This window comes from Pleurodeles waltl, chromosome 6, assembly GCF_031143425.1.
Source record: "Pleurodeles waltl isolate 20211129_DDA chromosome 6, aPleWal1.hap1.20221129, whole genome shotgun sequence".
Taxonomy (NCBI): Eukaryota; Metazoa; Chordata; class Amphibia; order Caudata; family Salamandridae; genus Pleurodeles; species Pleurodeles waltl.
This window is the reverse complement of record NC_090445.1, coordinates 399,687,934-399,714,018: the sequence shown is the minus strand read 5'-3', so window position 1 is coordinate 399,714,018 and position 26,085 is coordinate 399,687,934. Positions and strand designations below refer to the sequence as shown.

The window sequence follows — 26,085 nt, the reverse complement described above, 5'->3', positions numbered from 1 at the left end:
CACACATCCACAAGTCAATACCAGGCATAAATTTGAAAACCCAAGTACCCACCTCAGAACAATACTAGACCTTAATAAAATCAGACGGGTCTGAACCTTATGTCTGAGGCCTTGGAAGAGCCCTAAACGACTAGGCCTGCTTTCTTTTGTACTCATGTCAAAAAGCTGACATCCTGCTCAAGCTCCAGGGTCACAACAATCTCAAGAGGCCCTTAATGAAGATTTCCAGCTGAGTAGATGCAACTGGATCTGTTCTTGACCCTGATGATGGCCTCTGCTGGAGTATGTCCCTACCCCCTGCTGTTCCTGAGTTCCTGGAATCCTTGGCTGGATGCACTTCTCCTTATCCCTGAATGTCTGGGACATAAAGGCGTTTTGTCTCCAAAAACCTCCAAAGAACATTTACAGAGAGCTGATACTCATAATATCATCCAATTTGCCTACGGAATTGCAAGAATACAAGGCTGTTTTATTCTTTGTCCTAATACATCTCATCTACGGAACTGTGTGAAATGAACACTTCGGACTTGCAAAGAACTATTAAAGAAGTACTGTTCATCTGCACTGCCAGAATATTGGACTCCTTCTTTACTTTATACAATGTATTTGTTTGCATTGCGGTGCACCGCCTTTTCGAATGTTCTAATGATACTCTGCTAAGGATAACCTATGATGGTGTTGTGCTATGTTCCAATATTTGTGATCCTTGCTTTGATGAGATCTTATCAGAGTTGCCATATTGTGACAATGCTAATGTGTTTCTTGGTTTTGAGACAAATAAACTTGCTAGTAGAATTATAATCAATAGGGAATAAACATCACAAAATCGAACTAAACTTGTGTGGTTATTCATGACTGAAAGGTCATGGTGGGTTTTGAGTCTTATTAATGTCATTGATTAATCTGAATTGTCTTGTTATGATGAATACTGATGATGTTATTGACATATTGATTGGCATGTTGATCAGCTATCTCGTCCTAAGGTGTCTTCAATCAGGGTCAAAAGATTAATCGGCCTAAAACGAGTCCCAGAGTGAATAAAATAGTCATAAAGGGACGCGTTACTAGCTGCAAGAAGAAAAAGGCACCAAACACTGCCTGCTGCCCCAGGAGTTGACAGTCGCCGTCAAGGGGTCGACTGAACATCAGACAGACTCTGAGAAACCCCAGAGGACTTCAACCGTCTAAAAAGTTCTGGGAACCTTCCTCCAGAGTGAAGACATCACTCCCTGCACCCAGTAGGCAAGAACCAGTGAAGTCCAGTTCAATGACTGGCTGCTAACCAATGAACCAGACCCAGCAGCCAGACCCAATTTCACCTGCCCGAACCGGGAGACAAACCCTGCCAGTGTGTCAAGTTTGGTGGCACTGCAACCTGCAGTGGTAGAGGCGTCCCACAGCCTGAGGTACTGGACCCCAAGTGTCGGACACCCAGAGGAAAAGTCCACTCCAAACTCTCCAGAAGCATGCACCAGTCAAGGGACTTAAGGACACCCAAGAACCATCCCCAGAGTGGCCCTGCTGACCTGCAATTCACCCTTAAAGTGACCTGCACCTGGTCTCAAAGGATCCTTGATGCACAGCCCTTGGCTGACCTATCTGCACTGCACCAGCTGTGCTCTAGGGGGTCCCTAAACCCCAGTGACCTCTACAGTAAAAGGGGACCTACTGGTCTTACCTTTAATTCCTCCTGTGCAGTGTGTTTCCAAGTTGTCCCCTTCTCCGTTCTGCACCTGCTCCAAGACTTACAGCCCCTGCTTCTGCTTGAACCACGAACCACCCAAACCTCTCCATCTGGCAACACAAAGGGCCTGATTACAACTTTGGAGGAGGTGTTAATCCGTCCCAAAAGTGACGGTAAAGTGACGGATATACCACCAGCCGTATTACAAGTCCATTATATCCTATGGAACTCGTAATACGGCTGGTGGTATATCCGTCACATTTGGGACGGATTAACACCGTCCTCCAAAGTTGTAATCAGGCCCAAAATCTTCAACCTAAAATTAGGTGACACTTGTGAGAGAATTGCCTGATTTTAGATGCACTTTTAAAGTTTTCTCCCATTGATTCCTATGGTGCGTAATTCCGCAAAAAAAAACTACTTTTGCTAAGCTTTGAAAAATTATAACTTGTAAAGTACTTAGCCAATTTTGATGATCTTTGTCTTATAATTTTATAAAAATCTGAAGTATTTTTGTAAATTGGTCTTGAGTTATTCTTTTGAGTGTGTGCCCACATTTATTCATACTGTGAGTACAACAAGTGCTTAGCACAGCTCCAAGAGAAGCCTAACACTCGCCCATACTACGACAAAAATAGAGCAATAGTTGGTCTGCTTTTAACCTCTGTTTACCAAAGTTGGTTGCCTGGACTCTCTGCACAGTGCACGTCTTTTTCGTTCACTATATGGAGAGCCAGCCTCCTGCAGGTATATGAATGATTACGTAAAGTACCATCATTTCAAGATGGAAGCGACGGCTAAACTGAGAAATGTTTTTCAGACAGGAGATTGAATGACTCGTTTAGACCTGAAGGATGCTTATCTGACAGTTCAAATTTGGGAGCCACATCAAATGTTTTTCCAGTACAGTTGGGCTGGAATGATGTGGTACTTTGTCTGTCTTCCTTTTGGGCTGCTTTCTACCCCTTGATGTTTTATGAAGGTACATTGTCCTGTGGCGGTGTTCTTAAGGAAAGAAGGTGTGTCTGATCATTTATTTGGAGGACATTTTGATAATGGGTCAGGGCAGGTGAAAGGTAGAAGAACACTTGAGGATGGCTGTGTTGTTGTTTGAAGATCTAGGTTTTGTAGTGAGCAGACAGAAGTAATTGCAAGGTCAGTTGAAGTTACCAAAGGAGAAGTTAAAGAGATTCAAAAGGTGTTGAATTTGGAGATGAGTTCTTTAAGAATGTTAGTGAGATTGGTAGGACTGCTGTCACCCACATTTCAGGATCTTTAAACTATCGGGTACTAAAGGGGTTGAAGGCCAGACGTTTGAGAAGTGGTCTAAGGTATTCAGAGCAAATTGTGCTTTCACAGGAAGCAAATAGGGAGCACGTGTAGTCCTTAAGGAATATGGAGGCCTGGAATGGAAGTGCTTTCTTAGAAGAGAATTCAGACATGCGTACATTTTCATTATGTACACTGAATGAAAGTTTTGCTGTGGAAGAATGGTGCAGTGAGACTGCCCATTGGGTCCAAGGATACTTTGAGGGCCTCCTATCTCGCCAGAGCAGTAAGTCAAAAACGGATGTCGACGTTGGGTACCTCCAGGGCTCCCAGATCAGTGAAGGCTCCAAGTCTGGCGACAATTGCGGTCGGCATCCAGACTTCACCCCCACATCTACCATCTATCAAAGTTAATACTTCATTTTCTCAGAGTACTTGATACTGAAAGACATCTCATCAGTTGACATGTAGAGTGAGGTCATGCATTCAACCACATCGTTTATGGTGCTGCAGATGGCACACACTGAGTGGGATAAATTTGCTCTGTCCATGTATTGGAACAGAAAAGTCCTCTACATGGTAATAGATGTGCACACCTGCCCTGAGTGTCCTAGTGTACTAAGGTCTCGATCCCATAGGCTGGTTTTTGCTGTCATAGGCTTGCGTGGGTGCAGTGACATAGGCTGTCTCACAGATAGTGGTCTTGTTGGACCAGGAGGGGCACCCAAAGTGCTTCCCTCATAGAGGTGGAAGGCTACAGCCTTCAACAGTAGTAAAGTAGTGCAAGTGCAGAGGTGGTAGAATACTGTGGAGTGATCAGTAGGAGTTACCAATCTTTCGTGTCACTGGATTGAGGCCTACAGGATCATTGTGCCTAACTAACCACTGACAAAGGTCAGGTTGGTGTGAAGTGCAGTGCTGAGGGGGTGTATGTGTGCTGGGTGTATGTATGCTAATACAGGGGTAATTCAGTACTGGACAGTGCGTGCATGGTGAATGCATGTGCTGGATTTTCATGTGACTTTGAGTGGTACAGTACCTGAAGAATGTAGTGCTGTGCTGGGTGTTGAGGATGACTGCATGTGCTGGGTGTATGTCTACTTGGGAGTGATATAGTACATGAAGTGTACAGTGAATGTGTATGAAATGCATATGCTGGTGTCCCTACCAGTGGTACAATACATAAAGCATATAGTGCTGGGCAGTACAACTGCTGGATGTATGAGTGGTACAGTGCATGGATGATACAGTGCTGTGCAGTGTGTATTTGCTGTATAAATGCACTAGTTCTATGTGTACTTGTAAATGGTACAATACATGGAGGGCCCTGGCTTCCATTTTGGAAGACCAAGGCCATCATGGTGTAACATGGAGAGGACGCAGAGAGAACACCCTAGATAGATATGCATATTGCTGCATTCCTGTAAAGTGGGTGGGACCCACATTGGGGAGGAGAAGACACGGCTTTTCCTGTATACTTTAAAGGGTTTGATTCAGTGAGAGATCACAAGGAAGAGAAACATAAACAGTAAGGCTGGGGGTCATGGGATAACCTTATGGTACACACATCACTGTGGCCTGTGTTGTGGAACTGGCAGCTTTAAAAAAAACTCCAGCTGTGACAGATTGCATTTCAAGAGAAAGAGGGAGCAGAGGTGTGGACACTTCAAAAGCAGCAGAACATTAACATAAATCTTCAGACTCAGATGCTAAATCACATCTGGTATCTGAAAATAGACAAAAAAACAGGAGTTTGAGATCTCTCAAATTGTAACTTGCCAAGCAGCCAGATGGGATGTGCGAAGAAGGGAGTTTCGGCTAGACTTCTTCTGGTGATCAGGACTTGGGGAAAATGCCTGCTTGTTTCTCTACTGCATAATGGGACATCACTAAGGGAATGCAATACCACCTGCCTGGTGCCTGGAGCACCAGCACCTGCCTGCTTGCCAAGACCAATGTGTCCTGTGAGGAAAAGGAGAGTGTTGGAGGGAGAGAGGTTCAGATGGGAGCCATGTGGAGTGGACTCCCTGTGCGAGGTTTGAGGCAATTGCTGCTGCATCTATCGGGTCATTGCTTGTGTGCAGGATGAAATCGGTAACCCCACGTATGCTAGGAGAGGGCCTTTGGGAAACTAGCTATGTATTGTGCTATGCCGATCAGGCTGGACCCTGCGCATAGTGACAACTTCCTGTCCCAGGAGAGACAGTCATGGAATAGACTTCCTGAGGTATGGGCCATTGCCCTGTGTGCTAGCAGAGGGGTCACTGTGGACAACTTCAACATGCTAATCAATATAGAGCCCATCGACAGTGAGTTGCGTGACCCCATATGTTGGAGGGGGGTCACAGAGAGCACCAAGAACTACGACTTGTTCTCCCCCTCCGGAGAAGTGAGAATGCTGTGAGAGCATATGTGCACCTTCAGCCAGGCAAGGGACCCAAGACAGTATAGACCTAGTCACCCCCCATTGGCAGTCGAACAAACACTTTCCCTGCCACAGGAGGAGCTGCAGAAAGCCTTTGGTTGATTCAGGAACACAACCGTCCATGAGAGATTCTGCACCCATTGAGTACAGCCGTCAGGGCCTCTTGCTGCTGACTCACCTGAACTGTGCAGCAGCTGCTGTGACCTCCGCAGATGGGCTGAACTCAGGAACTCTGAATGCTTCACACCTGCCAGAGTGGTTGAAAATGGTTTCGGGCCTGTTGGCCCTGCGAGTGTTTGCTGCTAGTAGTGCTGCAGCACTAGGATACTGTTGACTTTAGTTGTGAGTAAAAGTGGACTCTTTAGCCCCGGACTACTAGTGCGGCATACTCTGGATGAAGCTAAAAGTGAATGTGGAATAACTACAATTGTTAATACAAGGAGGTAGTGGGGAGGGGAATCACCATAGAAACACTACAGCCCCAACCCCAAGGGGGATTATGTGATTGTTTGTGCATGTGTATTTGTCCTTTGTGTGGGTATGATTAAAAATGAAATACTGTTCTTTTGTCATAAAACAGACCTTTTGGCTAGATAAGGATGTACTGCTGCTGAGTGCATATGGAGCTGTGAGCCTGTGTTCACCATTCTATAGCCACACCTCCCCCCATGCAACTCTGAGAGTCAAGTTTAGATGGTGCACTTGACCCAGTTACTCAGAATTCATAGTAGGTTAGGCCCCAGGGCATCAGGAGTAAAAGCTCAACCCCCTGGTTGGGCCCAGTAGACCCTGTGTGCCCCATGACCCTCTGAAAGAGGTTGCACTAAGCTATTCTGACATGTTCAGTAATGTATGTGTTTTTATGTTAAGGAGTTTATGCTATTTTGTTTTCTCTATTTACAGGTAACAGTTGAATATTATTCTATCTTTTCCTATTCTTAGTATAGACTTGCATCCTTGACACAGATATGCAGGCCAATTGAAGGTCAATTAGCATAATATGTTCATTTTTGTATGTACTCTTGGAATGCTGATGCAGGTCACCTCTGATGGAGTGGTTGCTAGAATGTATCCTTTGCACCAAGTTTGTCATCACAGCCTTTGCGTAATAAGCATGTAGTGATTCTTCTCAGTGCAGGGGAATCTCACTACTTACAATGGATAACACTGATATAGTTACATTGTATGGAGCTAAAGCATCCACATAGCTGTACATATGTGACTTTTATGCATTTGCCATAGTGTGCAGAGCAGCAGTTCTTTGCAGGTGCATGTAATCGAGGGCCACCATGCCTCACACCATTTGTGAATAGCATGTTTAGCTTAGGTGTAGTCAGTCATAAGCTACAAACTCCCAAAAGCATGCTCCTTCCTGTTTATTGTTTGCCTGTGTTGTTCACCCAAAATCATCACAAACCACACTATGCACAGTGGCATTCCATTGGGATGAACTGGTTGTATATTGGAAGTGCTTTTATGGCTTATATCTGATTACAACCTGCTGAACGTAAAGGTTTTATGCAAGTGCAATTTGATATTTGTGGGAATATTGAACATTTAGGAAGATTTTGCACATTTGAGCTTCTGTGTTTGGCAATCGCAATTCATTTTCGAAATGTGCAGTTTCTTTAATTTTTGATACTGTTTATTTGGTTCAGAACAGTTTTTGCCCTTTTTTTGCACAAATCAGACTACAAGTGATTTGCGATTCACAAAAGCTTTGTACATTGAGCTCCGTTGTAGTGAAACACAGATCCTTTGATCACCAAAAGAACATTTATAAAGTCCATTCCTTTTCCACATCACTGCCCACAGCAAATCTACAAAGTTAAAATGTAAAAAAATATTGCTATCAACAAAACCATGGCCCATCTAGTATTCGATATCAAGGGCCTTTCAACTTCGTGCTAAAATGTGAAATCCACCATATTTACTGGGTGAAGAATATGTCAACGTTTTGTACACTGTTGAGTTATTTAACTATATTATGAAAGTTACTCTCTACTTTACAGTTTATAAGAACATATTCAATTATGTGCTGCACCACAGTAGGGGTATCCGTATTACAGTGGTTTCTCCTTATATCTGCCATATCTTTAGCTTATTGTTCTGCTCTGCAACGCATCCATGGTGACTTAATGTAAAGATTAGTAAAAATTACATGAACACAACAGGAACTAATAATTTTGTTATTATATTCCACAGGACACCATAGAGAATGGAACAAGGTAATGCTGCTTTACTTCTTGATGCTCTTGTTTGTGTTGTAGTGTGTGTTGTGAGTGTTATGAAATGTGAGATGTATGTTCTTGTTCTTTACCTCTATCAGTGCCCACATCCGTTGGTCAAAGGAATTATCAGATGGTGAAAAAGCTGCTACAAAAAAGAGAAAGAAGTTTATTGCTGAGTGCCTTAGAAGAAATTCGATCAAGTGTGATTTGGTAAGGTTCTGCTCAATCAGTTTTCCCTTTTCTGCAAGAGTATGTATATCTTAGGAAGTAGTCTGGTTTTGCAAAGGTAGTATAACCCAGCAATTTGTTTTTCCAGCCAAAAGTCACACGTGAAATAGAAAATAAATGAAAAATATGGAAGAAAACGTAGCAGAGAACTACAGACAATAGAGAGTGAATGTGAACAAATCCATCATATTTGTACATAGATACATATAATTAAGTCTGAGCTTTTCACTATTACATGTAATGGACAAAAGCCCAGGATCAGGGTCAAGTAAGTCCATTAGAGTGGGGGCCCATGACCAAATAAATAAGACCTTCACAGGACATTATCCAAGGTAATAACCATAAAGATTTATTCTAAATTTAAGAATTGTTTAAGAGGACATAAGTAGTTTATTAATCAGCTTGAAATCAGCACTAGTAATGCATAAAAATAAAACCAATTGGAAGAGAACATAACATAATGTAATCAGTGATAACCAAATAAAGTACAGTAACAAAGTAGCACAAATTTACCTAGTTCATAAGCTAAGGGAGAATAAACATGAGGGTGGTAGCTTAACAAAACTTGAGGGGGGGCCCCATGCAAACTACGTAGAGGGCCCCCCTCTCCTGACTCATTCAGAAGCTCTCAGGCCAGATTACTGTGCTAAGGTGGTCCAGCTTAGAGGTCCTCTTTCACCACGGAGGCTGCAGGGACCCAGATTAAACCACTACAAGAGGGTAGAGATGTAGTATACCTCTGAGAAAAGAGATAAATCAACATAAATTCTAATGGGGAGAAGAGACTGCTCAGTTTAAAAACAAGGAAACATCTAAGTATAAAGCCAGAGCAAAAAGTCTTGACACCCATCTTGCACAAGGCACATTCTAAAGTTTCAGAAAAGTGAGAAACAACACACTTGACATGGTGTTGCTAACAAAGATAAATGATAAAAACCATGAACATTGTAGAAAGTAGGTGAAATAAAACAGATTGTTCTAGTAAACACTTCCATCATTAATAATTAGTTAGTGGACACCCTTTACCCTACAAACAACAGAGATGACATTGCGCACACATACACACGCTATATATATATATATATATATATGTATATCTATCTATCTATCTATCTATCTATCTATCTATCTATCTATATATATATATATATATATTTTTTTTTTCATCAATTATCCATTCCTGAAACTCCAGACCTGAACCAGATACACAGCACCACGGACTCCAAGGATTTTACGTATATTTATTGTTTTTTAAAACTATTTTTAACACCATTAGTGCATTGCAGAAGAAAGAACGGTTGACACATTTCGGCGTCATGCCTTCAGCTGTATCATAGACAAAAAACTGGAACATGCATATCTCCCATGTTTAATTGCACAAACCCTCCTCTGTGCTCTCATTCATATCATTACAAAAATATCAAATTCAAGCAGTATGCAAGTACAAATGCAATCATGTACAGAGGAAAAACAAATGTTTTTCTTCCAACCAAGGCATGTTAATTTACAACCTAACAATGTGATCAAAACAATTATATTGTGACATTTGAGTGTTTGTGCTAACATGCATCACAGACAACTAAATCCAAGGTGGACGGCTGACAGTAAGTTAACACACTGTCACCTTCTCCCGCTTACAGCACGAAAGATTAGCTCACACAGATTACTTTGGCAAGTTCTGCTTAATGAATGTTTAATGTTTTAAAAAGTGTCAATATTTTTAAATTCATTTTTAAATTGAATTTTTATTGGAAACCTCTCATTGTTGAATGCTTCTTTTGCACAAACCGTAGTAGAACAAAGTACAAAACTCTCCCTCCACCATGGTCCGTGGTCAGAGGCCAGGTTGTGGGTACATAGGGAACCTCGCTTTTAGCCACCATTTTTCCTCCTGCTATTTGGCACTATACCGACCGCCATCTTTGCAGGTTGGTGGTATAGTCTTTGTTGCATCCGGGCTATTTTTAGCCCGGATGCAAGCTACGCGCACTGGGCGGGTCTAGGACAAGCCCGTCTGCACCCATCCGCGCCAGGACGAGCCCAGAGCCCAGTCCCTATGTCACAGGCACCAAAAATGAGGTAAGAATTAAATATGAGGCGGATGCCCTTCATGCCTTAAATACTCTCACTCAGAGTATTTGTGCTAATACTATAGACCCAAGGTACAATGTACACTTATGTCCCATATGTCAATGGGCTCCTCAACAAAACGTGGACCTGCCAATAACCCAGGACACTAGTAAAAACCAAACTTTTCTAGTTAACTGTCGTTCTCTAGGGTCTCAGAAACATGATATACATTTACTCCTTGCGCAAACCAAACCAATGATCCTCTTTCTGACCGAAACATGGCTTAATGAAGGCTCAGCGCCTGATGTTGTTATGCCACTACCCACTGGGTATAAAATAAACAGACTCAACAGATCTACTAGGGGAGGGGGAAGTGCAATAGTTTACAGAAATACTTGCTCTATTAATATGTACCCATTACAGAATACAGGCTGCGAAAGTCTGTTTTTTTCCATCAAAATGAGTTCTAATTAAACCTTCTCAGGTGTTTTGGTGTACCGCCCTCCGGGCCCCACTGAAATCTTTTTGCATTCTTTGGCAGAGAATATTGAGGAATTAGTCTGCATTAAATCCAATTTTACATTATTAGGGGATTTCAATATACACGCAGAAGAAGTAGACAATTTAACAACCAAGTCATTGATCGCAGACATGAATGCCTGTGATCTAGTACACTTGATTAAAGGTCCCACACACAATAAAGGTCACACGATTGATCTTGTCTTCTCAAATGCCTCAGGATTGACACCTTTGACATCAAACCCTTTGGCTTGGTCGGATCATTTCTTGATAAGAATGGAACTGACCATTCCAAAGTATAAGACTATGATCTCTAATACTCCCCCAATGACCAGTTGTGGCATAAACTGAAGGCTGATGACTGGATCGACATACTAAAAAAAAAGTAACCGATCAATCAAAATAATGTAATTGATCTGTCAAAATCCTTTAACAACTGGATTTCTGATAGTGTAGATGTACTCATAGCACTTTCTGTTTCTGATGAAGGACGCTGTAGACGGAACTCTCCTTGGTTTACTTCGGACCAACTTCAACTTAAAAGAGATTGCCAGAAGTGTGAAAGGAAATGGAGAAAATCTCAAGATGAATCTTTAAGACAAGAATATAAGAAAGCGATTTGGTCTTACCATACCGAAATAAAAACTGCACAGACTAGATACTGCACCTCAAACATTTAACTAGCGGCCAATTCACCTAAAGAAATTTTTTGTGCCCTTAAAGAAATCACTCAGGCCCCCAGAGGATCTGGGACCTGTGGACACAGCTCAGGACCATGTTGATAATCTGGCGGCTTACTTTCAACAAAAAGTGTTGGACATTTACGTGACCTTTCCCAGTATCCCGAATGCGGAAGATAAAGCTACTAAGCAAGAATCGAGGGAATTAGCCACTGTATTTGATTTCTTGCCAATACAAGAAGATATCTTAATGAGATATCTTGGAAATATTAAATCAGGCTCCCTTCTTGATCCAGCAACGCCCCAGATCTTATCTATGGGTTGGTCAGTGACGGTCCTGGCTATTAGGAACTTTATTAATTCTTCACTTACCACCGGGGTAATTCCAGAATCATGGAAACAGGCCATCATAAAACCACTTCTGAAGAAACCTAATCTGCATCCAGAACTGTTCAGCAACTATAGACCTATTTCATTGCTGACCATTTTGTCTAAAATAGCGGAAAAACATGTGCACTCTCAGCTTTCCTTTTTTATGGAGGAAAACAAGATCCTGCACCCCACTCAGATGGGCTTCAGACCATTGAATGGCACAGAAACTGCGTTAATCGCCGTCACGGAAGAAGCCAAAAAGCAGCTAGATAGTGAGATAGGAACAGCGGTCATCCTTCTGGACTTGAGTGCGGCCTTTGACACGGTGGACCTGGATATATTAAAGAATAGGGTACAAGAGATCGGAATTTCTGGATCAGCCTTAGAATGGATTACCTCAATTATCAATGGCAGGTCATTTCAGGTATTAGATCAATCCTACCTGCCAAAATGCACCATTGGCTGTTGCGGAGTTCCACAGGGGGCTTCCCTTAGCCCCACACTATTTAATATCCATATGTTGCCTTTGGCTGAAATTGTTCAATCTTTCGGCCTGAGGGTGGTGTCTTATGCAGATTATACTCAAGTAATTGTCTCATTCACAAAAGGCTCGCGGGTATTCGGGCAACATTTGGGCCCTGTCTCCAAGCAGTTGCTGCTTGGATGACGAAAAATTAACTAAAACCCAATGATGACAAAACGGAGGTGATGTTCTTTGGGCATCCAACAAAGCCCGTTGTGATCCCAGCAATGATAGATGGTGTGGGTGCTTTGCCCCCTCCTAAAGAATTCATTAAAAGTTTTGGGGTCTGGCTGGATCCACAGCTTTCAATGTCTCATCATGCAAACAGGATAGCAGCAACCTCCTATGCCCTTCTTAGGATGCTGAGGAAGGCTTTCATGATTCTTCACTGTGTAGCTAAAAGCCTAATTGTTCAGGCATTGATTGGGTCTCGGATTGACTAAGGAAATGCCTTATTCATTGGCTCACCAAGCTATGTTATTAAAAGATTGCAGAGGGTGCAGAATGCCTCTGCTCGTCTGCTGCTGGATGTTCCCAGGAAAGAATCCATAAAGGCGGGACTTTCCTTGCTACATTGGCTCCCGGTGGCCAAAAGGATACAATTTAAGGCACTTTGCCATATGTACAGAGCACTGCACAATCAAGGCCCAGAGATGCTAAGGTCCCTAGCTTCCTTCTACTCACCAAATAGATCACTCAGATCCTCCTCAGCATTGCTAGCAATGATTCCGAAAGTGAAGAAAGCTAGATGGGGTGGAAGATCACTGGCGTATCAGGGAGCGAAACTGTGGAATTCTCTCCCTTTTAACATTTGAGCAATGACACAAGAACTCTCCTTTAGGAAGGCTTTAAAGACATGGTTATTTAGAGCTTGATTACTGGGGTACTACTCTGTGATGCTGCTGTTTTGGTTTTGAGCCCTGCGAGGCCCCTGGGCAGTCAGGCACTATATAAATCCATATAACATAACATAACATAAATCCTGCACAGTAGATTACAAATTCAATTCATAGTCCATTACAATACCACTACTGCAGAAGTCTCCTGTGGCAAATTCCTAAATATTTATTACAAGTGATTCTAATTAAAGAAGTTCTCATTTTTTTGTACTTTGTAACTTCAGAATTGTCTTATCATATGTTCTTCTAAAATCTCACCAATATCATTTACCCATGTAAAGTACAGAAATCATACAGATGAAGGAAACAGAAGAAGAAAAACAGGGAAGAAGAAAAAAATGTATAAAAAGTAAAAAGATTGCCCACATTTGCCTGAGCTGTTACTAATCAAAAATCTGAACTACATAACGTGAAAAGTTCACTATCAAGCTCACAACAAAATGGCAGTCTATATTTACTTCCTAAAGCTCTTTTTGTTTTAAAGCTACTTTAAAAGACTCCATCTGAAAGACGGGCTGTAGGCATTAGACATCAAGCTGGCATTAAAGCGCTGGGGTTCTTCACTGTTATCCACAAGGCCTTGTTGCGCAAAACCTCACAATACAAAGCCATATAAAGGGATAAAGTTCTCTAATATCCAGGAATACCTGTAGAGTAATTCAGTATTTTGCAACATCTAAAAAGCAAAACCATGTGTCATAACCAGCTCAAATACACACACACACACATATATATATACATATATATATATATATATAGGTTCAGGTATCCTGAATATGACTAGAAATAACAGACATATGTAATTAAAAAGCTCCATAGGGAGCCTACATGTGCAAAACTGAAGTATAAAGTGCAAGGAGGTCATGAGATGAAAAATGCTTTGATTATGTAAATCACAACATTGCAAGTATAATATTGTGCAAAGACTGCAATTTATGCTGAAATAAAGTACAAAACTCCATGTCAAGCAATTTGCATAAACCCCTTATGCAATTATGCAAAAAATGCAAGATAGTAAAATGCTTCAACTGCTGACATCACATGCACCAAGCCTGCTTTTTGCGTCTTGTAGAGGATGAGAAATAATATGTAAAGTATAATGTCCTCAAATCTGTGAGTGCAGTGGAAAAGGAGGGTACTATTTTCTTTCCCTAAACTCAACTAAATAGGATCTTAACTCTTTTCTTGCATCTCTAAGTTTGCCCTCATTTAACTGCAATGTGGAGCTAACAATCAATTTCTTCTTCACACCTGAAAGAAATGTGTATGTTTTTAATTTATATATCTTATACCTATGCACATTTGAAGTAACACATTCACTGATAGAACTCCCCTAAGAGAGAAAACATTAACACTAATCATTTTCCTACAGAGTGTACTGAAAGTCTCACTTAATACATGGTCATTCTTAAGAGAGACTGCAAATTAGTCCTTAGAAAATTAGATCCTGTTAGACTTTTCATCCTTGGCGTGGTCTCCCTTCACTTTTTGCCTCTGTTCCCCAGGTTGTTGATGTGTGCTGGACTCTGATTTTGCTGTTTTTGTTACTCTGGGCACTTTACCACTGCTAACCAGTGCTAAAGTGCAAGTGCTCCTTTACAAAATGTGTATGTGATTGGTTTATCCATGATTGGCATATTTGATTTACTAGTAAGTCCCTAGTAAAGTGTACTAGAGGTGCCAGGGCCTGTAAATCAAATGCTACTAGTTGGCCTGTAGCACTGGTTGTGCCACTCACATAAGTAGCTCTGTAATCATGACTCGGACCCGCCATTGCAGTGTCTATATGTGCAGTTTTACTTGTAAATTCGACTTGGCAAGTGTACCCACTTGCCAGGCCTAACCCTTCCCTTTCCTTACATGTCAGACACCCCTAAGGTAGGCCCTAGGTAGCCCCAAGGGCAGGATGCAGTGTATGGTTAAGGTAGGACATATAGTAATGTGTTTTATATGTCCTAACAGTGAAATATTGCTAAATTCGTTTTTCACTGTTGCAAGGCCTGTCCCACTCATAGGTTAACATGGGGGCTGCCTTTAAATCTGATTAAAGTGTAGATTCCCTTTGGGAGCGGATGGACCTGTGGAGTTTGGGGTCTCTGAGCTCACCATTGAAAAATACATATTTTAGTAAAGTTGATTTTAAGATTGTGCGTTTGAAAATGCCACTTTTAGAAAGTGTGCATTTTCTTGCTTATACCATTTCTGTGACTCTGCCTGTTTGTGGATTCCCTGTCTGGGTCAGTTTGACAGTTGGGCTGGTTGCACCTCACACTAGACAGTGACACAAAGGGAGCTGGGGTGTAGCCCGCATACCCTGATGAGCCATCTGTGCTAGGAGGGAGGGGAGGAGTGGTCACTTACACCTGAAAGGGCTGTGCCTGCCCTCACACAGTGCAGTCTCCAACCCCCTGGTGAGTGTCTGGGGCCTGGCCTTGGCAAGGCAGGATTTCACATTCCAAAGAGACTTTACTTTGAAGTAGGCCTACTTCAAAGGAGAAACTGGGTATAAGAAGGGCACCCAAAACCACAGACTTTAGAAAGAAACACTTCTGGAACCAAGAGGAACCTCTGCCTGGAGAAGAGCTGAATAGCTGAGGAAGAAGTGCTGCCCTGCCTGTGACTGTGCTGTGTGGAGCTATCCTGCAGTTGCTGCTTCTGCCAGAGTAAGAGGGCAAAGACTGGACTTTGTGTCCCTTCCATCTTGTGAAGAAATCTCCAATGGTTTGATTTAGAGCTTGCCTCCTATTGTTTGAAGTCTCAGGGACAGCAAAGACTTCTCTCTGCCAGCACCTGGAGTCTCTGGAGAGACTCCTGCTGTGACAAGTGGTGCCCTATCCAGTCCCTGGGCCCTTGAAAGGAAAGCTGGTGAAAATCCAAGGAAATCGACTTCGGACGACTCTGGACCGACGCCGCTGCTGAATCTGGGGACGCCGCCTGCACCCGACGGCGTGACCTTCGCTGAAAAGGGACGCTCTTCGCAGGCCCAACGCCGCTGCAGCCCCGCTGAAGTCCGCGACTCCATGGAAGTCGCCGCACCACGTCGTGACCGACGCTGCTCGAAGTACACGGATTCAATGTTTCGCACAGATGCCGCGATCCCCGACTTCGCGCATCGGCTTGTTTTCACTCTTCACCAAAGGTACTGTACTTGGGGGTCTACGCAACTCCGTGTCCGGCGCCGCTGGTGTCGGCTTGTTGGGAACGACTCCGTCACGACGCCGTGTTAACACCTCATTGAAGCATTTTTGTTTCTAAGCGCTATTTTTGAGTTTAATCTTTAAAAATTCATAACTTGACTTGTGTATGTCGGATTTTTGTTGTTTTGGTCTTGTTTTGTTTAGATAAATATTTCCTATTTTTCTAAACTGGTGTTGTGTCATTTTGTAGTGTTTCCCTTGAATTACTGTGTGTGTTGGTACAAATACTTTACACCTAGCACTCTGAAGTTAAGCCTACTGCTCTGCCAAGCTACCAAGGGGGTAAGCAGGGGTTCGCTGAGGGTTATTCTCTTTTACCCTGACTAGAGTGAGGGTCCTTGCTTGATCAGGGTGTAACCTGACTGTCAACCAAAGACCCCATTTCTAACAGATCCCATCCTCGATCTTTCTACAACATGTGGTGGTAGTCTTTCTCACAGCCATAATATCTCAGATATCATGAATTGAGGAAGGAAACATGATTTCCTCTAGAGAACATTAGGAATGTACATGTAACTCTGCATCCACATTGTGCTCATGCGGTGTCTTTGTTCCCAATAATATTATCAGACAAGATTTCATTTTCCTGAGAGCTAGTTCTCTGTCCCTTCCATTTTGATCCATTTGATTCCAAAGTATCTGAACTCCTTATTGTCTCATTGTGCTTTTTCCAAAACTGTTTAACTATCATATAGGGAAAGTCTTTATTCTTTATGGCTCATAAATGCTGTAAGATTCTCAATGTAAGCCTACTTATTGAACTTCCTACATATTGTTTCCCACAAGGGCATTCCAACTCATAAACCACAAACTTCATTTTGCATGTGATGTGCTCCTGTATTTTCTCAATTTTTCTTTCTCAAATCTTAAAGTCTATATGTTGTAGTGTTGACCCCATGTTCACATGCTTACATTTAATACATCACCAGAAACCCAGTGTATTTACAATTTTGTGAACACCGGTTTCTTGACAGAAAATGGCTTTGCATGAGAGAATCCCCTACAGAAGCCACTGTCCTGTTGGTTATGCTTGGATAGTCTAAAAGTATTCCTCTTAATGTCTCATCATAATTAAAGTCCATGATCATCCCAATGTTGTCATCTTTTGCTGGAATTCTATCACGGGTGAGAAGAAGTTCTCCAGTGGCTGATTTCTTACTCATTCCATGGTATCTTGTAGCATCTCCTTTGGGTAACCTCTAGATAAGAATTGTATTTTCATTTCTTGCAATTGCTCTTTTATATCCTTAGGTTCAGAACAGTGTCTTTTAACTCCTATCATTTCCCCATATGGGATACTCTACTTAAGTTTTTTTAGATGGCCGCTATTTGTGTGGAGAATGCTATCGCACAAGGACGCTTTCTGATGGATTTTTGTGCAAAGTCTTATATCTTTCACAAATACCTCAACATCTAAGAAGGTGACATGATCTGAACTGATTAAGGAGGTAAAATTAAATTTAAATTGTTGCAATTGAGGGACAGTAAAAACGTTTCTAAAACTTTATGCCACCCTCTTATATCAAGAAGAGGTCATCAATGAAACTCATCCCCAAAAAAATGTGTTGCAAAGTGTCATGATTTTCCCCTTTCCAATTCGTTTAAGCCTCTACAAACCCCATCAGACGATTGACATACGTTGGAGCAAATGAAATACCCATGGCTGTGCCTTGTCTCTGTAAATAATATTCACCATTAAACATGAACACGTGTGAGGCAAAAAGATAACATCTCTAAAAACAAATTTGAATGAATTTGTCTCGTAAAAAGTATTTAACAGCCATTATGCCAACCTCATGTCGAATGGATGTGTATAACGATGTTACATCAGTCAATGCCATTATATAGTTCTCTTGCCAATGGATATCATAAAATGTAGCTAAGAAATCCCTAGTGTCATATAGAAAGGAGGGCAGGGAGGTGACATAATTAACCAGAAAAGTGTCAATAAATCTTGACATGTTCTCAAGCAACGACCAAATGGAACTAACAATGTGTCGGCCTGCTGGTCTCTGCAAACACTTGGGCACTTTAGGAATTGAATAAACAATTGAAGTGATGGGGTACTCTACCTTTAGATATATAAGTTCTGCTTTATCAAGGAGATCAAGACTCAACCACTTCTGCAATTTCTGGTGATATTCAATAGTTTTTATTGGATTCTCTTTGAACTTTTCATAGGGTTGATCATTACTTAGTTGTCTCACTGTTTCTGCCATGTAACAAGATTGACTTAAACCACAATGTTGCCACCTTTATCCAAGGCCTTAATTAGAATTGTAGAGTCTTCCCTCAACTATTTCAAGGCTATACGTTCTTCTTGAGTCAGATTACTCTGTCTCTGTGTTGGTTGCCTTTTATGAACTATATGATTCACTTCTTCAATCATTAGCTCCTGAAAGAGGTCAATTTTATTACCAGGTGGCAATTGAGGGCAGAAGATTGACTGAGGTTCCAATCCATTATCACCTCCCCTCCATGTAGTGAGACTCAGATACTTACAGAATTGTTTATCAGATACTTCTGGTTGCATCCCATCCCTGGTGTTGCCCTCTGATTCTTCTTCTAATTCTGTAAGTGTTCTCAGGACTGCTAAGTCCCTTACAGTGATACTCAAGGTTTCCATCTTGCTTATTGTGCCACTCTTATTTTTGGGAAGAGGGGTTTCATAATAATTATTTAGTTTACATTTTCAGTAAAACTTGTGTAGATCAATTTGTAGATTAGGAAGATTGATCCCTTAATCTGGGAAAAATGGCAGAGCTTCATCGAGGACCTTGATTTGATTTGAACGAAGTTTTCTTTTAGAGGAGAGATTAATGATAAAATTGTCCTTGATTAAGTTCCTTCTCATTTTACTTTCTCTTTTTTCCTCTGCATTTTGGTTTCCCTCCTGTTCTGGTCCTCCAGCTTTTCGCTTGCCTCTCTGTTGCCCACTCCCAGAGATGATCTTCTTTTCTGTCTCATCACCATTTATATTGAACACAGCTTCCTGGAAAAATCCAAGTTTGTAGCAATGGGCTCCTCTTCCACAGAGCTTACATCAGAGCTATCAATTGTTTCGGATACTTTCTGATCAGTGGCTTTGTCCATTGCAACTCTGTTCCTGAGAGCATCATATTTTCTAGCAAACGTTTAAATGCGACCACTGATGTAATCTATTCTATCCCTGTTGAATGTTCTTGCTTTTCTTTTCTCAACGTCTGATTCCTGTTTATTAATTTTCTTTTCCATCTGTTCTAATGCCCCTTTAATTTCTTCTGTTACAGTATGTGTTTCCAATTCTTAGTGTAATTTAGAGTGGGCATTAATGGGATTCTCAGACCCTGTGGTATTGATTTCTACTCTATATAGACGAAAGGGTAGGAAGTTGTCATGGTCCCCTCATTTAACCATGATAAATCCAACTGAAATTACTCCTACAGAATCAAGCAAGGAGAGTATAACCTTAAGTAGAAGGCAAAATAAGAACACCGTTACCTATGGAAATGCAAGTGTTGACTTAAACACAAAAGTAAAGAAACCTCTCGACCTAGCAACAGGTACTCGACCTATAGCAAGTGGTAACCACATGGATGACAGGGTAAGCCCCTTAAGGGACCAGCAGAGTGCAAAATTAAAAAATAATATGCCAGGAGACCTTAGCCAACTATCACAGGTTGACGTAAGCAGAAAGAGAAATAAACAATGTACTAGACAGAGTGAACCCAGTCATGTGAAACAGAATCTGCATTTGGAGCAAGATTGGTCCACTCAAATTCATAGAAATAGCTATAAATTGAACTATTAGCTGCTCTGGATTCTGGAATTCATTTCAAGATCCCCTACAGATGTTCTTAACCACTCCACGGTTTTAAAACTTATGAAAGCACTTCCAGACCTTCAATATGTGTCTACGGCAGACATTGCCGCTATAGAATTTATCCAAGCATAAGGTGACCAGCTTACTGATCCAACGCTTGTTTTTTCAGTGCAAGACCACCCCAAACAGATTATGGAGAGGAAGGACTTGCTAAAAGCGTGGGGTATTGAGGTGGTCATCTATCCAGGTGAGAGATACCCGTCCCCGCTTTTAGAATTTCAACACACGGAAATGCCCAAGGGCGTATTCTCACTTTTGCATGGAGAACAGGATGTCACCCATCCCAGCATAGCCAATGAAGAGCCGACCAACTAAATAAGAGGAGCTCTGTCCCCCTTGAGAGTTCAAATATGGAACGAAGAAGGGAGGAAGGGACTAGTTTCAAGTTGGAAATCTCAGCCTGACTGGAAATAGTTACCTCTGGCATTATCCACAGGAGCGGCTGGTAAAAAGTGAACAGTTAAAGAAAAATCACCATAAGGGGCATTAAACATCTGCTCGTGGAGCATAGGTAGCATACTGGAAAAACTGGAAGATCCAGCAGTAATCCAATTCTTTAGTTTATTTGATATTATACTTCTACAGGAGTCCTGGTCTAGGGAATCAATAATTGGTTTTATGGATTATGTTAAAACAGCCAAGAAAACTAGCAGATCTGGCAGGGCAAATGGAGGCCTAACGATCTATGTCGGCACAAGCCATTTCAATTAGTGAGTCTTGATGGATAGGGAAAAAATACTCTGGAACCTTTGATTTTAGTCAACTAATATGTGAATCCAAAAAAGAAAACAGTTGAAGCTAACTATATTAAACCACTTGGTAAAAATGAAAAGCACAGCACAGTCAGCATATTGGCTAATCTCAGGTGATTTCAATCTTTTTCTATTTCATAATCAAGGCGAAGACCAAATTCAAACAGTAATAACAGTACCCAGTCAAACTCTCCTTGTTTAGTGTAGGAAAGATAATTTAGGGGAGAAGTTTATTAGCACCTGTGAATCTGCAGGCCTTTTCGCTTTAAATGGCTGGAAGCCGGCCGATATCCCAACTGCATGGACAAGATCTTCCGGGAAAATGGTCTCCTACTTAGATTGCACATTGGCAAATCCTACACTGTATACATTAGTGACAGATTTTAGAATCTTGGACCGTGTGCAAGTGACCACAAGCCGTAGATAATTAGGATTCAATCTTCACCACGTAAGCCAGAGAGAGTGGCTTTTAGGAAAGGGGTGATCGGCATGGAAAATCTAAAGCGACTGAAATGGTCATCCAATGACATAGAAAGGCAAGCAGAAGCGGCTCTATTGAACCTAGAATCAATGACTATGGACCTGGCAAATTTGACAACAGTCTGGGAGAATTTCAGTGTTGATTTGTAAACCAGGATTCCTCCGGAAATGCAAGAAAGGGACTACAACTAGAACACCATAGCCACCAACATATACCACAGCCAGTTCGTAGGAGGAAAGCAGAAGTAGGCAGACTGCTAAGACAACTGTGCAAATTTCCAGAAAATTAACCACTATTGTTTGCCCTACGAGAGCAAAGGAAAATGCTCAAAAGGGAATTGTGTTACTGCAAAAAACAATAACAGGAGATGCTTTGGGCCAAGCTACACTATGCGTCTAAAACATCCAATCCAAAAAGCTTCTGGAAACTTATCAACTCCATTGATAAGGGTCCAAATGAAGCTAACAATGCCAACATAACAGAGAAAGCCTGGGTGTGTCATTTACAGTCACATTTAAAGAATCTGCCCACTACGAAAGGGGTGCTGGCTCAGGGGGTCCCCAATACTTGGGAACCCGATGGCCTGAATACTCTGAAGATCACAGCATCAGAATTAATTAAAATCATCAGGAAGTCGCAAACTGACTGTGCACCTGGCCCAAATGGTTTACCACAAGCATTGTTTAAACAAGCAACACAAAGATGGGCTGACTTCCTGGTTGCAATGTTTAACTATGTGCTGGTAACAGGAATAGTACCAGCAACATGGAGAGGCTCAATAATCCACCCCATGTATAAGGGAGGGAATGCTACTTTGCCAAGTAATTACAGATTAATCGCCCTTTTAGATGTTGATCTTAAGTACTTTTTGCCTTGCCAATTACAACATTTAGAGACATGGATCGCAGACAATAATATATTGCCCTTAAACCAAAGTGGTTTTTCCAAGTATCAGGAAACGCAAACGTACCTCATAGCATTGGGACTGATCATCCACAAAGCAAAAGCAACTGGGACTCCCACATATCTATGCTTTGTTGATTTTAAAGCTGCCTTTGATTTTGTTCCCCGTGACAAGTTATGGCCCACATTACAGCAATGGGGGTTACCAACAAGCATTTTAAATGCCATCAAACTGATTTATTCTGACACATGGGGAAAAGTCGAGGGGGAAGCTCATATCTATCTAGGGCAGTTAAATCAACAGTTGATGTTAAACAAGGTTGTGTACTGGCACCAACTCTTTTCAATCTGCATAGCAGATCTTTTGGCTAAATTAAATGATCACTCAGCCCACTCCCCCTCTCTTGGTGGCCAACGAGTATCTAATATACTATATGCAGATGATCTACTATTGCTTTGCAACACCAAAATAGGCATGCAAAAATTGCTAAATAACTTAGAAGAATAGGCAAGAACAAATGAACTAGAAATTAACCATAGCAAATCTAAAAAAAATGATAGCTCTTAACCGTAGACCCAGTAGCCAACGTAAATGGTATCTGAACAGGACGACCTTAGAGGAAGTAAACTCGTATAGATACCTAGGAGTCATGATAGATGCTAGAAGCAGTTTTGTGCCCCAAAAAGAAGCAATAAAAAGTAAGGCGCATGCACTTGTTTATGCTTTTGGCAGACTTGAAAATTCAATCCGTGGCCATGCATTGAATCCACTGACAGCTGTAATGAGAGCAAAATTACTCCCAACCCTTGCATATGGGACTGAAATAATGACGAGGAGGGAAGAACCTCTCTTGGATAAACGTTTGGTAAAGGTGTATAAGTGTGTTTTCAGGCTACCTTGTCATGCTTCCCCATCCCAGATTAGATTGGAATTTATGCTGGTTAAGCAGACATTGGCTCGACCTGCGACATATATTAAATGTTGTTACAAACTACACCGCACCCCAAAAGGAACACTGGCTAACCTAGCTTGGCAGGAAATTAATCTAGAAAGAGGTAATAGTAACTATAAAAAGTATTTGGTAAAAAGCCTAGCCCTTTTTAATTTAGGAGATGTATGGGATCAATCGTTTCCGACTCTGGCTTTTATTAAAGTAGTAAATAAATCAAGTAAATTATGTAGTTGGCTAGAAGACAGGGAAGTCTTGGCTAAAAGGTCGCACAGTTGGCTGATTGTTAATTCATATAAAGTTCTCAAAGAATCACCACTGTTGGCTGCCCCCTACTCATTGAAAATCAAACAGCATTTCCTAAAGCTAAGGCTGGGTGAAGTGCCAATGTTAGACCTCATGCCAAAATGTAAGAAGGCTACGTTAGTAGACACCCATGAGTTCCGCTTATGTCATCTGACAATAGAAACCTAGTACATGTGGTCTGCATTTGTCCAACATTTACTGAAAAAAGAACTAAACGAATTAGGGGTCAGAACATGCAGACAAGCTTTAACGGAAGCATTACATCCAAGAAACACCATACTGAATTTTAGGCTTATCCAATTTGTGGAAAAGTTTTCCTCTAGAGTGAGCTAAAGAACAACTAAAGTTCTAACAGTCTTACTTATGGCAAAAGTGTGGCAAACTTGAAGCCATCTTGATTGAATAAAAGTGGTAAAACTTAAAACACATAATTTAGAAAGGGAAAAAGTGAGGGGGTTCATTTTATTATAGGAATTATGGTTAGTCAGACTTTCACAGACCCACTCAGACTCACAAACCCACTCACAATCTCATATGCCCATAAACCCACTCACAGGAACACTCTTGCTCCCATTCTCGCACTCAGAGACATCCTCTTGCATCTACCCTCATACCGAGATAGTCTCTGTCACACCCACTCTCACACAGACCCTCTCACAACCACTCACACTCCGATACTCTTACACCCACTCTCAAACCCAGAGACACTCTCTCACACCTATTCTCAAACCCAGAGAGACAGATCCGGGGCAACTCCCACCACGCATGGCCTTTGGACACGCATGGCCTTTGGACATGCGTGGCACAGGATTGGGTGGTTGTAGGCCACTAGCCACAGTGCCTGGCCACCAACCAGGCCCTATAGCCAACCCTCACCACTCACAGGCGAAGTGGTGTTTGGATTAACGTATAGTAATAAAAATTAATTTATGTAAAAAATACATGGACATTCACTGAAAAAAACAAAGGTTACATGGACGTTAAAGTTAGGTTCTGAATTTACTCACACAAAACTAGAGAAATTCAGCAGTTATAGATATTTCAATTAACTATAACTCATGGGCTAAGGTAACTATAACTTGTGCCCTCGCCATGCACTACTAATTACCCCAGATACTACAACACTCATGACAACTTTAATAGCCCCAGTATAAATATCAGTTAAACATTAACAGTCAATCAAATTATTGACAAGAACAACTGTGCATAGTGGGGACCCCCCAGCATAGTGTTATTTTTAAGCCCTGGGGAGGTGGTGGTCTCCGAGGTACAGGGGGGTTGTGTGACCTTGACAGAATATTCACATTAAGCCCCAGGGAGGTGGGGTCCCCGGGGCATAAATAAGCCCTCCATTTTATAAAAAAAAAGCACAGCATGCCCTCGGGGCTTGGCCCATACAGGGGCTTCATTAAAAACAAGCACAGAAGACTGCAGTTTTTTTCATTTTTGCCATCAATTTGTGAATTTCACAAATTTGCAGCAAACATTTTTTTAAAGAAATTGTTTTTTTTTGCTCTGCTGGGGCCTCTCTGTGACCTCCAGAACAAGGTTTGGGGGTCAGGGAATTCCTACTTTTCCTCTTATTTTTTTTTTTTGTGGGACTCAATTGAAGCCTAGTACTAAGATGGCTGCCAACCTGGTTGAAGTGTTGGCAGCCAATCAGAGCTTTGCGATTCCCTGAACCAGCTCGTTATTCTTCACAAGTCGTCAGGGAGGCTCCGCGGCCCTGGACATACAAATTTGGATTTCCTTACATTTCTCCACCACTTGTGAACAAATTTACACTAAATAACAAAAAAGCACAATGTGCGAAATCTATCTTTTTGCCAAATTTGGTGTAATTCCCTCTAGCAGTTCAAGCCTTAGTCGTGTTCCAAACTCCTTTGAGAATTAAAATTCTTGTTTTTTGGGGGAACATTTTGTGAAGATCTGTCACACTGCACGAAAGAGATAGGCAAGTAAAAAAAATGTTTTCCTATGGACACATGATCCTAACTATATAACTATAACTACCTACTACCAACCACCAGTATGTGACATATGCCAGTATGTGATATATGTATATATATATATATATATATATATATTCCTAGTTTCCATAGACTGAATTTTTTTTGTTTTGCCCATAACTTTGGTGCCGCTTGACAGATCTTCAAATTTTCAAAACATATAATTTGTTCAGTTCACCTACTGCCTTGAAGGTTTCAGGGTGATCCGTCAAGCAAGGATGGAGAAAAAAGGGGGGTCCTAAGATGAGTTTTCCCCATTCATTTTTCCATTGGGTCTTTACACACACCTACAGCCTAAACCTCTGAATGGAATTACACCACATTTGGCAGGAAGCTAGATCTTAGTAGTCACCAGATTGTGCTTTTTGTGATTTGGTATAAATCTGTTCAGCAGTTTCTGAGATATTAGAGTTAAAAAATATAGATATCTAGGGCTGCAGATTCAGATTCAAGGATTTGCAGATTCAGGGGAAAAAGCAAGGCACTGATTGCCTGACCGCAACCTGACAGAAACATTGCTGCAGCCATTTTGTTTGTCACATCGGCTCGGGTGTAAAGAAGAGTGGAAAAACAAATAAGGGGTCAGGATACAGATAGCCTGCCCTCATAGGACACATAGCAGGATCCTCCTCGTGGGCTAAAATTGACCAGTTATATATTTTTTTCATCCAATTTGCAGATCCATGGGTGGATCCATGGATCCCAGATCTGAGAAAAAATTTAAA

At 41.5% G+C, this 26,085-nt stretch overlaps 1 protein-coding gene across 6 annotated transcripts in view; it reads left to right on the top strand.

Annotated features, from left to right (window-relative positions):
• LOC138299775 (cytosolic phospholipase A2 gamma-like) overlaps positions 1 to 26,085 on the top strand; it is a 380,498-nt gene that overhangs the window by 30,817 nt on the left and 323,596 nt on the right. For all 6 annotated transcript variants that reach the window (XM_069238318.1, XM_069238319.1, XM_069238324.1 and 3 more), the window contains 2 exons: positions 7,584 to 7,606; positions 7,708 to 7,819. In XM_069238318.1, the coding sequence (XP_069094419.1) occupies positions 7,584 to 7,606; positions 7,708 to 7,819 (135 nt within the window). The remainder of the gene's footprint in view (positions 1 to 7,583; positions 7,607 to 7,707; positions 7,820 to 26,085) is intronic.